Genomic DNA, 12496 nt, shown 5'->3' on the forward strand with positions numbered 1-12496 from the left:
TACGAAAGACACAGAAACATTCCTTCCTTTGTGACCACAAAACTGTCTTCAGATAAAACAAGCATTCCCCAGGGGATCAAAAGTATACTTGATTGAGGACTACTGCCTTAAGCTACTACTGACTCATAAAATCTATGACAGTAGTGAATCAATCTATTTATTTGTCTTCTAAATCTCAATAATTTTAATATAAAAGTATTAGACTTATTCTAAAGAAATTTACATTGTAACATAGCAAATAGTTTTTATTAAGTCTTTCAGTGTTAATTAATTTATGCTTTTATAGATATTCAAGTAATTTCTCAATACTGATTGATCACAAATTCAGCGTATCAACTGAACTCTTCGTTCATCCTGGTAGTATTTCATTATATTACCTTCAATTTTCTGTGTAGGCAGTCATGTCATTGGTAGGTAATGATGGCAGCTTTGTTTCCTTTTTTTATAAGCTTTTCATCAGTTGTTTGTTGTGTATATATGTGTATGTGTGTGTGTGTGTGTTTGTAACTGGCATGTGATGAGCTTTTGTGTATTCTACAATGAATGGTTGCAATATCAATTTTCTTAACTTTAGTTTTGAAATACTCTTGCCTGTTTCACTTACTGATTCTCCCAAGTCATGTTAAAATCTTCCAGTATTTTGAATAATTTTTCTATTTCTCTTTGCTTCCTTGCTAATTCTTTCTTGATACACTTTTTTTTTCTTGATATACTTCTGAAGGTGCATTTGAGACTTGTAGGAGCATCTCATGAATGAATCAGCATCATATAGGGTCCAACTTTATCCCCAATGGTGTGGTTGTCTTTGTCTGACCTAATACAGCTACACCTGCTTCCTTTTGATTTGTATTTACCTGGTAAAAACGTCTCACCCCTTTACCTTCAACTTTACTGGGTGCTTATGTTCTCTTCTGTGAAAAGCTATGGTTTCTTTAAAAAATATAATATGATAATGCCTAATGTCTGACTTCAAAATGGACAGTCTCTTCAAAGTGGCCTCACATTCACTGGGGTTAGTTGCACATCTGGATATGTTTAAACTATCTTATGTTTTGATTTCTATCTACCCTGAATAATAATTAAACAAAAGTCCTAAGACAAAAATATAAAATAATAATAATAAATATAAAACAATATTATATACAGCTGCAGGGATCATCCTAACTAGCAAAATAACTTATGGATTTTTGGAGAAGTTGAATTCTATGATGTATGTATATTTCAGAGAATGTATAAAAGACTCTTGAACAATGTTTACTATAAATTTATACCTATAGATTGACTTGGAGCATAGCTTAACATTTTACATTATTAGAGTGCCTTTTACATATGTGTATTTTATGTTAAATGTTTGGTATATTGGAATTACTGTAGAAATTTAATGAAAAAAGTCTTGCTTTAATTGGTGTGCTATCTAATTATCTTTTTTTTTTCATATACTGCTTTAAATGAGCTCCTGACTACATCAAACAGGAGCTAAATGGGTGGGGGATATAGTTGATTCCTTTTATGCAAAACCTCTTGGAGTTCCATCGTGTTAATGGAGTTCCCATGTTAATGTTTACTCACAAATTCCTAAGAAATATATAGTGTTATCTCCCAAATATATTTAAGACAAAGCTTTGGAGGAATTCACCTTCTGAATTATTGCCATGAGTGCCAGATTGCTCAATTAAACTGAACTTCAGAGACAGACACTTGACTTCTAGTTGAGTGGGAGACTTACCAATTGCTTCCAATTGAAGAAGAATAAAAAGCACATTATCTGGTATTCACAGTGAAATAGTGAATCTTTGGTCATACAATTTAATCTTTTGATTAACTGAAGGTATTTCATCCAAACTTATACTTTTAAATTACTTGAGCATCATGTAATTACTTATTTGTTCTGATATGCCTGCTGTGTAATTAACTATGCATAACTGAGGAATAAAAACTACATTTCTGTGCAGGGACAGCATGTGGAAATCACCATTCATCCTGGTCACCGTCACAGCTGCAGTGATACTGAGAGTCCAGGCAGCTCCCATCTTGTCCACAAGTGCACTTTTGTGCATCTGGCAGAGAACCTCCCCAGTAAGTGTGGGTTCCATTGGTTCTTCTAGCCCACCAGCTCAGTGGCGTTCCATCTGAAAGACAAGTATGAGAAAGGTGACATCTATTTTGCCCCTCCCCCTGTCCAAAATAGTTCCCTTTATTCCCAGGTCTAAAATGTGTATGTGTGTGTGTGTGTGTGTGTGTGTGTGTGTGTGTAAGAGAAGAAAGATACACTTCACTTCAGAAGTTATATTTTACCTCTGCCAATAAAAATGTGGTTTCTCCAAATATATGGGCCAAGTTTCTCGCCTCAGTGTTTCAATATCTAGGCTTAAATAATCCCCATCATCTATTTTTATTTTATTAGGAAATGAGTCCTTAACTTACTTGTACATGGATATCACATATTTTCCATAGAAATAACATTCAAAAAACATTTGCCATCAAAACAAGAGTAAGAGTAATTTATATACCCAGGATGAATCTGTTTGAGATGACAAATGCTCCCGGAGCAAGTTCAATGTCAAACAGAAACAATGATCTATCGCCCCACATTTTTTTTTTTAAAGAAAAGTTGCTGTACATTAGGCCTTTGGAAAGGCATGGCACCCTCTGTCAGGACTTAACAATATTTTTGAGATATGTGTTTTTCTTGTATTACAAGGCCTGACTACTTATCTGGAGGCTAAATAAATGCATGGATAGGTCTTCTTCAAGTCTCAAGTGAACATGATGCTGAGAGACCAAGTCTGCCCAGTGCAGATGTTCAGCACCAACTCCCCAACCCTGGCTGTAGTCAGGTGACAGCTGGGAGCTATCTCAGCTCTACAGAACCACATGTTAAGACCAGGCATGCTGTGGGGTGGGGACCAGGATGCACATCGCAGTGAGCCTGAGATGATTACAGAAGCAGGTGTGCAGGTTGGCCCTCTTAGAGGAAGATGCAGGAGAAGATAAATTGCAGTCATCCCAAAATTAGAGGATGAAGAGAATAGAATTGGATTGCTTCAATCAATTTCCCAAATGTGCTTGATCATTTGGTGCTGTTTTTCAAATTTGTAAGTTGTTATTGTTGGGCCTTGAGTTGAGATCTGGAACTTATCCCAGGTTCTGCCTTTAATGCTTAATACAACTCAATTATGATTCATTTATAGGTAAGATCTCTGCATTCATCATCCTCACTTCCACCCTCCCACCCCCCAAAGAAAGGAAATTTAAAACAACAAAAGCAATCCCGAGAAATTTATAAAGGAGTCAATATCTAGAATCTCTTAAAAATACATTGAAAACTTGTTACTAGGAAATAAGAGATACTCAGAAAATTTAATATTCTTTTCTCAAAATGCTACTTTGAGAAATGCTACATTACTTCCTTCACCACTACACTTGCTAAATTGAAGAGAAAAATACTCACTATATCCTAGTGCACAAGGATGAATTTACCTGCAAATCTTCCTGTAAAGCGGTAAAAAATAAGTTTTTGAGAGATAGTAAATATCTTTGGTTCTGCTCAAATGTCTTAAAGTGTTCTAGAGAACAATCAAAAGACTTCCGGAGAATTTCCAGACTGATGAGGATGGCGTAGACTTATCTTTTCCTGCTTCTCCCCATTAAGCACAGTGATAAACCCTAGAGATAATACACAAGAAGAATCACAGGAGATTCTGAAAGGAGGAAAGAGGAAGGCTAACTGGTTAGGACCCAGAATTGGAGGGAAATTATCATAGTTTATATAGAATTTCATTACAATTCCCCATTCATGTTAAAATAAAAAGTTTCTCAAAAGGAAGAAAGATGATATGGATTAGAAAAAAATTAGCTCTACATAAAGAAAGAAGGAGCATTAAAGAAAGAATAAATGAAGCTAAAATATAATATTTTGACGATCAAGTGGGGTTCATCCCAGGAATGCAATGTTCAACATATGGAAATCAATAGATGTGATTCATCACATCAATAGATGCAGAAAAAGCATTTGGCTAAATACCGCACCTCCTCATGTTCAAAATATTAGAAAAACTAGGGATAACAGGAACATATCTCAATATCACAAAAGCTATCTATGCTTAGCCCCAGGCCAACATCATTCTAAATGAAGAAAAATTGAAGGCATTCCCTCTAAAAACTGGAACAAGACAGGGATGCCCTCTTTCAACACTTCTATTTAACATGGTTCTTGAAACACTGGCCAGAGCAATTAGACAGATGAAAGAAATTAAAGGGATCAGGTAGGAAAAGAAGAACTCAAATTAGCACTATTTGCCGATGATATGATTCTATACTTAGAAGACCCAAAAAATTTCACCAGAAAACTTCTAGAACTAGTAAATGAATTCAGCAAAGTAGCAGGATACAAAATCAACACCCATAAGTCAAAGGCATTTCTGTATGTCAGTGACAAATCCTCTGAAAGGTAAACAAGGAAAACTACCCCATTTACAGTAGCCTCAAAAATAAATAAAATACTTGGGAATCAACTTAATTAAAGAGGCAAAAGATCTCTACAACAAAAACCACATAACACTAAGGGAAGAAATTAAAGAAGACCTTAGAAGATGGAAAGGAAGATCTCCCTTGTTCTTGGACAGGCAAAATTAATATTTTCAAAATGACCATACTACCAAAAGCACTATACAGACTTAATGCAATTTCAATCAAAATCCCAATGACATTCCTCATAGAAATAGAAAAACCAGTCATGAAATTCATCTGCAAAAATAAGAGACCCAGAATAGCTAAAGCAATCTTTAGCAAGAAGAGTGAAGCAGGTGGGATCACTATACCAGAACTTAAACTATACTACAGAGTAATATTAACAAAAACAGCATGATATTGGCATCAAAACAGACTTGTAGACCAATGGTACAGAATAGAGGACACAGAGACTAACCCACATAATTACAGTTATCTTATATTAGACAAAGGCGCCAAAAGCGTACATTGGAGAAAAAAGATAGCCTCTTCAATAAATGGTGCTGGGAAAACCGGAAATCCATATGCAATAAAATGAAATTAAACCCCTATCTCTCACCATGCACAAAACTCAACTCAAAGTAGATCAAGAACCTAGGAATTAAACCAGAGACACTATGTCTATTAGAAGAAAAGTAGGCCCAAATCTCCATCATGTTGGATTAGGCCCTAACTTCCTTAATAAGACTCCTGTAGTGCAAGAATTAATCTCAAGAATCAATAAATGGAATAGATTCAAACTAAGAAGCTTTTTCTCAGCAAAAGAAACAATCAGTGAGTTCAATAGAGAGCCTACAATTTGGGAACAAATTTCTACCACACACACTTCAGATAGAGCACTAATCTCTAGGACATATAAAGGACTCAAAAATCTTAACACCAAAAAACCAAATAACCCAACCAATAAATGGACCAAGAACCTGAAGAGACACTTCTCAGAGGATGATATACAATCAATCAAAAAATATGTGAAAAAATGTTCATCATCACTAGCAATTAGAGAAATGCAAATCAAAACTACTCTAAGATTTCATCTCCCTACAGTCAGAATGGCAGCTATTAAGAATATAAACAACAATAAGTGTTGGTGAGGATGTGGGGGTGAAGACACACTCATACATTGCTGGCGGGACTGCAAATTGGTCCAGCCAATATGGAAAACAGTATGGAGAATCCTTGGAAAACTGGAAATGAAACCATGATTTGTCAGCCATCCTACTCCTCAGTCTATACCCTAAGGACTTAAAAGCAGCATACTACAGGGACACAGCCACATCAATGGTTATAGCAGCACAATTCACAATAGCTGAACTGTGGAACCAACCTAGATGCCCTTCAGTAGATGAATGAATAAAGAAAATGTGGTCTATATACACAATGAAATATTATTCAGTGCTAAAAAAGAATAAAATCATGACATTTGCAGGTAAATGGATGGAGTTGGAGAATATAATGCTAAGTGAAGTTAGCCAATCCCCCCCAAACCAAATGCTCAATGTTTTCTCTGATTTAAGGATGCTGATTCATAATGTGGTTGGAGGGGAATGGGAGAATTAGATGAACTCTAGATAAGGGAAAGGGGAAAAGGGGAAGAAGGGAAAAGGAGGAATCAAGGGGGTAGGAAAGATGGTGGAATGAAATGAACATCATTACTCTAAGCACATGTATGAAGACATGAATGGTGTGACACTACTTTGTGTACAACCAGAGATATGAAAGATTGTGCTCTATATGTATAATATGAATTGTAATACATTCTGCTGTCATATATAAAAAATTAAAATTTAAAAAAAATGAAAAAAGGAAATAAAACAGAATGGTAAAAATGGAAAATGATAAATATATTTATGGAATGACTATCAGGTATTAAGTCTAGTATTTAAATGCAATTATTGTAGCATTTATTAAGCACTGATAATAGCAGAATATGAGAAATAATATGGAAATTAATGAAATAACACCCAAGTTTAGATTTATAACTAAAAAATGACACATAATTGTAAAGCAGTAAGACATAGATATTGAAAGCTTAGGATTGAGGAAAAATCCACCTGGGATTCAGATACTGCATCTTCCTTTCATTAATCATGTTACTTTCTTGTATACATATTGCCTCTATAAAATATGGATGATATTAATATGTACTGTGTGTAATATAATATTAATATTACAATATTAATATGTAATATGGTTGTAGGTGTGAAATCTGAATAAAATAATACAGGTGATGTGCCTGATCTATGATAAATGATAAGTAAATGTTGAAAAAAATATGATATTTTACCTTATTCTTAATTGATATAATATATGAGTAAGTTCAAAATAATAGTATCAACAATGTATTGGGTGATTATAGCTTAAGGATAAATAAAATTGGTGACAGGATTCTGATAAGGATGGGACAGAGGAATTGGAAGTACTCTGTTATAAAGCACCATCACTATCAATGAAGTGGGACAATGTTATTTGAAAATGGAAGAAGATTGATCATAATCTATATTTCAGACTCAATGGAAATTGCCTAAAAATTAAAAATAAATGTATGCGAGGAGAAGAGAAAGGATGGAATCATAAAAGTCTCAATTAAAATATAAAAAGAAAAAGAGAGGGGTTAAAAAGAGAAAGAGAAAGGACAAAGATATTTGTGGTTTGAATGTGGTTTGTCTCCTGGGATTCATGTGTTTGAAGCTTGGCCCTAAGCTTGGCAAAGTGGGGGTGGTGTGGACTCTTAAAAAGTGGGGCCTAGTGACTGGGGTTGCTGTTCTTGGAAGGGATCAAGGTGGTTCTCATGGGACCCTGAGTTAGTTCTCATGAGAGTGAGTTGCCTTAAGAGCAAGCTTGACCCCTGAGTCTTCTTTCCTCCCTCCCTTCTCCTTCCCTCCTTCCCTCCCCCCCCTTTTCTCCTTCCCCCATCCCCACCTCTTGTTTCTAATTTGGTAATGTGATCTCTTGTTCCCACAGGAAGTCCCACCATGATGCCATCCACCATGATGTGCCAGTCTTCATGGGGGCCTCTCATGAGAATTGAGTAAATACTGGCATCACACTCTTCGATATCCAGAAGTATGAACTAGATAAACTTCTTTTTCCTATCAAGTATTTTGTTATGGAAATAAAAAGCTGACTGATTCAGCAACCAAAAAAAAAAGGAAGAAGAAGAAGAAGAATTGCAATAGGGTAAATAGTAATCCAAGCATCAAGGATCAGGTTAAGTGCAAATGGCCAAATGTGCCAATTAAAATACAAAGACTGAGTGGACAAAAGACAAGTTCCAACTACATGTTGATTACCAAAACCCCTTTAAGTATAAAATGACAGAGTAAAAGTAAAGGGATGGAGAAGGGTACATTGTGCTGACATTAATCAAAAGAAAGAGTAGCTGTATCAATTTCAAAGACAATTTCAGAGCAAGGAAAAGTAACAAGGATGACAAGGGGCACTGCACAATGATAAAGTCAATTCTCCAAGAAGACATAGCAATACTTAACGTGAATGCACCAAACAACAGAGACTCAAAATATGTGATGCAGAAACTGACAGAACTCCAAAGACAATACTGTTATTACCCCATGGAAATGTTAATATCCTTCTGTCAGTAATTGACAGATCCAGCAGGCATAAAATCATTAAGTATATTTAAACTAAATATCAATCAACTATATCTAATTGACATTTATAGAATACTTCACCTAACAATGTAGAATACACAGTTTTCTCAGGTACATAGGCACAATTCATTAAGTTATACCATACTGCAGCTCATCAAATGCATCTTAATAAATTCAAAAGAATAGAAATCATACAAAATATGCTGTAATAATAATAATAACAACTAATAATAGTAGAAAGATAGTTGGAAAATCCCAAAGTATCTGGAGAGTTAACAATAAATCAAACATGGCCAAAAAAGAAGTCCCAAGTGGAAAAAATATGTTCTTAACTAAATGGACACAAAAACAGAACTTATTGAAATTTGCAAATTCCATGAAAGCAGTGTATAGAAGGAATTTATAGCACTGAAGTCAAAAATCCAAGTTTCTACCTTAGAAATCTGCAGGTGGGGAGCCAACTAAATCCAAAGTAAGAAAAATAAAAGGAACTAAATTCACAGAAGAAATCAGAAAAATTGAAAGCAAGAAATGAATAGAGAAAAATCGGTGAAATAAAACCTGGTTATTTGAAAAGATCATAAAATTGATAAACTTCTAGCCAGGCTAACCATGAAAAAGGAAGGAAAGATAGAAATTTCTAACATTGGAAATGAAAAAGAGGCCATTGCTATTGATCTAATGGACATCCAAATAATATTAGAGGACTATTTTAAACAACTCAATGCACACATATTTGATAATTTATATGAAATGGAGCAACCGCTTGAAAGACACAATCTACCAAGCCTTACTCAAGGAGGAATAATCTAGACAGCTGTATTTTATGTGTAGAATCATGTATCCAAAACAAATTACACTGAAGTCTTAATCTTCCATATCTCAAAATATGACTTTATTTGAATATGTGGTCTTTATAGAGGTAATTGAATTAAGATGAAATAATTAAGGTAGGCTCCAATTTAATGTGACTTGTCTTATTTTTTAAAGAAAGGGAAATATGGACACTGAGCTAGACACACACAGAGGTAAGATGATATGAAAATACACACAGAAAATATCATGTAAAGTTGGGAGGTTGGAATGATTAATTTACAAGCCAAGGAATGTCAAAGATTGTCTACAAACCAACAGATGCCACAGGTTTCTGTTAACACTTTGATTTTGTAATTCTAGCCTTTAGAAATATGAGACAATGATTTTTTTCTTATTTTAAACAACCCATGTCTAGGACTTTGTTACAGCACCTATGGGAAAAGAAGATAGATTTCATTATTAAGTAAAATGAATCAAGAATCAACAATTTTTCCAAAACAGAAGGTTCAGACCCAGATAATTTCATCAGAAAATTCTACCTAACATGATACCAATTCTCCCCAAATGTGTTCAGGAAACAGAAGAACAATGAATACTTCCTAACTTATTCTAAAAGGCCCACATTGCCCTAATACCCAAACTAGGAAACATTTTACAGAACAAAAAAGAAAGAAAAGAGAAAAACTGCAGAAAAATCTCTCCTAAATATAGGCATTGAAATCTTTAAAAGTATTAATCAGCTGGATCCAACAGTATGCAAAAATAATTATGCCTCATAATCAAGTGGGATTTATTTCCACATATGCCTTGAACGTCATGGAATTAATTAGCATTATTCCTCACATCAACAGGCTAAAGAAGAAAAACCACATGGTCCTATGAATAGATGAAGAAAAAGTGCTCAATACAATCCAATAGATAAATAAAAACTGTCAGAAGACTTGGAATACAAGAGAATACCATCCACTTGGTGAAGAGCATCTAAAAGAAACCTACAGTTAGCATCAGACCTAAAAGTGAGGGACAAGATAATTCCCAATGAAGACTGGGAATGAGAAAAGGGTATCACTGCTTTTCCACATTGTACTGGAAGTTCTGGGTAATAGAGTAAGCAAAAAAGGAAATAAAGTATATAGATTATAAGGGAAAATTAAAACTCTTTTTTTTTCACAAATAGCATCACTGTCTATACAGAAAATCCCTAAAAAACTCAACAGCAGAAATATCTAAACTAGAAAGTGTTTAGCTCAAGACTGCAGGACAGCAGTTGATTGCTTTCTTATAAAAAACAGTATACCACTGGAAGATGAAATTAGAAGCACAACATATTTTACACTAGATCTAAAAGTTAAATATTTAGGTACAAACTAACAAAATTGGCACATAATCTATATGGGAAAAAAAGTATAAAATTCTGAAGAAGGAGATCAGAGAGGATCTAAGTAAATGGAGAGATATATCATGTCCATGGATAGGAAGAACTGAGAGTGTGAAAGTGTTAAGATCTTCCCAAACTGATCTGTAGATTTAGTGCAAGCCTCATTAAAATCGCAGCAAGTTCCTTTGTGGATATTGACAACTGATTCTGAAGTTTACATAAAAAGGCAAAGACTGACAATACCCAACACACTACTGAAGATGAATGAAGTCAGAGGACTGGTAGCACCTGGCTTCAAGATCCACTACAAAGCCACAATACTCAAGACAGCATGGCATTGGAAAAAGAGTAGATAAACCCATCAATGGGGCAGAATAGAGGACCTACATATACATCCACACACAGATAATCAACAGAACTTTGAAAAAGACCAAAGACAACTCAATGGGGAAAGTACAGTTTTTGCAAAAGTGGTATTAGAACAACTAACAATCCACATACAAAACAAGGCGAATCGAGGCACTGTCCACCTTTCATATCAAAATTAAAATGCCATACAACAAAACTTCTGGAAGGTAAAAGGAAAAAATCAAGTTGATCTTGGGTGTGTCAATGAGTTTTTAGATGCAACAGCAAAAGTCCCATCAACGAAAATAATTTTATAAAGTGGATTTTTTAAAAACTAAAAAGCTTCTAAAATGAAAAACACTAATCTAATAAAAGACTTGTATCTAAAACATGCAAATAATTTGTAGAACTCAATAGTTCCATAAGTAACCCAATTAGAATGAGGCAAAAGATCTGAATAGATGCCAGAAAAAAATAAGATCTATTGATGAAATGCAGAATATGAAGATACCCTCAAAATCACATGTTATTAGGAAACGGCAAACACAAACAATAATGGGATACTACTGCACACTTGTTAGAATGGTTAAAGTTCAAACACTGACCTTTTCAAATGCTGGCCATGATGTAAAGCAACAGAACCTCTCATTTATGCTGATTGGAATATAAAATGGCCCAGGCATTTTGGAAGACAATTTGGTGCTTAATAGGCTTACCAGCGTTACCATAAGATCCAGCAATTATGCCCCAAGGCATTTAAGCAAATTAGTTGAAAATATATGTGGTTGGAATAATTCTCACCTACTACATAGAAACACTAATCAAGACATTGTGATATTGATGCAGGGTAGACATATAGATTTTGAAGACAAAGAATCAAGAAATAGACCCGCCACACAAACATGCCCAAGTGGTATCTGGCAATGTTGAAATGGTAATTCAAAAGAGGAAGGACAGTCTTTCAATAAATGGCATTAGGGAAACTGGGCCAAACTCTCACACACATAAAAATCATCCCAAAGTGGAACATAAAATATAAAATATTTTCTATAAAATATAAACCACTAGGAAAAATATTTTTTTAAATCTTTAGGATATAGAATTAGAGAAAGAATTCTTAGACTTAACAGCAAATGTACAACCCACAAAAGGGGAAAAAAACGATAAATCTGACCTCATCAAAAGTAAAACTTTTGCTAAAGCATAAGGAGGATGTGGAAGAAATCAAAGTCTTATAAAGTGGAAGTTTGGGGAATGTAAACTAGTATATGGCCACCCTAGAAACCACTTGGGCACCTTTTTTTTCATTTATAAAATTAACCATGTAATTACCCAACAATTGAGATCTTGGCCATTTTGATCCCAGGAAAATGACACTGATGACCACACATTCATAATGGGTACAACGTTCTAATGAATCTCAAGGAGGATTATGCTGAGTGAAAAAGTCCATCCCCAAAGTTTCTACTTTCTGATTCCATTTATATAACATTCTTCAAATGGAAAATAAATGGAGAACGGATTAGTGGTTGCCAGGGGTTACCACTGATGAGTAGGAGGTGGAAGCAGGTGTGGATACTGAGCCAGAGGAGGCTCATGCCGATGGAAATCTTGTGTATCTTGACTGAGAAGGTTGTGATACTGCACTGAAGTTTTGCAAGACATTACCACTGGGAGAACTGGGTAAAGGTACTCGGGTTCACTTGATGATTTCTCACAAGTGTGTATAAATGTGCAGTTGGCTCAAATTTTTAAAAATTCATTTAAAAAACCAATAAAATCCTAAGGGAAAACTATAGGCTCTTTTTCAAAAGAAAACCAGAAAACTTTCAATGAC

The 12496-nt window shown here is 34.6% G+C and overlaps 1 protein-coding gene across 2 annotated transcripts in view; it reads right to left on the reverse strand.

Annotated features, from left to right (window-relative positions):
* The window catches only part of LOC308631964 (contactin-associated protein-like 3), a gene marked incomplete at its 3' end in the record, with an annotated part of 203915 nt that overhangs the window by 36175 nt on the left and 155244 nt on the right, over positions 1–12496 (reverse strand). For both annotated transcript variants that reach the window (XM_081263514.1, XM_081263513.1), the window contains exon 14: positions 1973–2129. In XM_081263514.1, coding sequence (XP_081119640.1) covers positions 1973–2129 — 157 coding nt within the window. The remainder of the gene's footprint in view (positions 1–1972; positions 2130–12496) is intronic.

The sequence above is a fragment of the Spermophilus citellus genome (assembly GCF_964194105.1).
Source record: "Spermophilus citellus genome assembly, chromosome: 12".
NCBI lineage: Eukaryota > Metazoa > Chordata > Mammalia > Rodentia > Sciuridae > Spermophilus > Spermophilus citellus.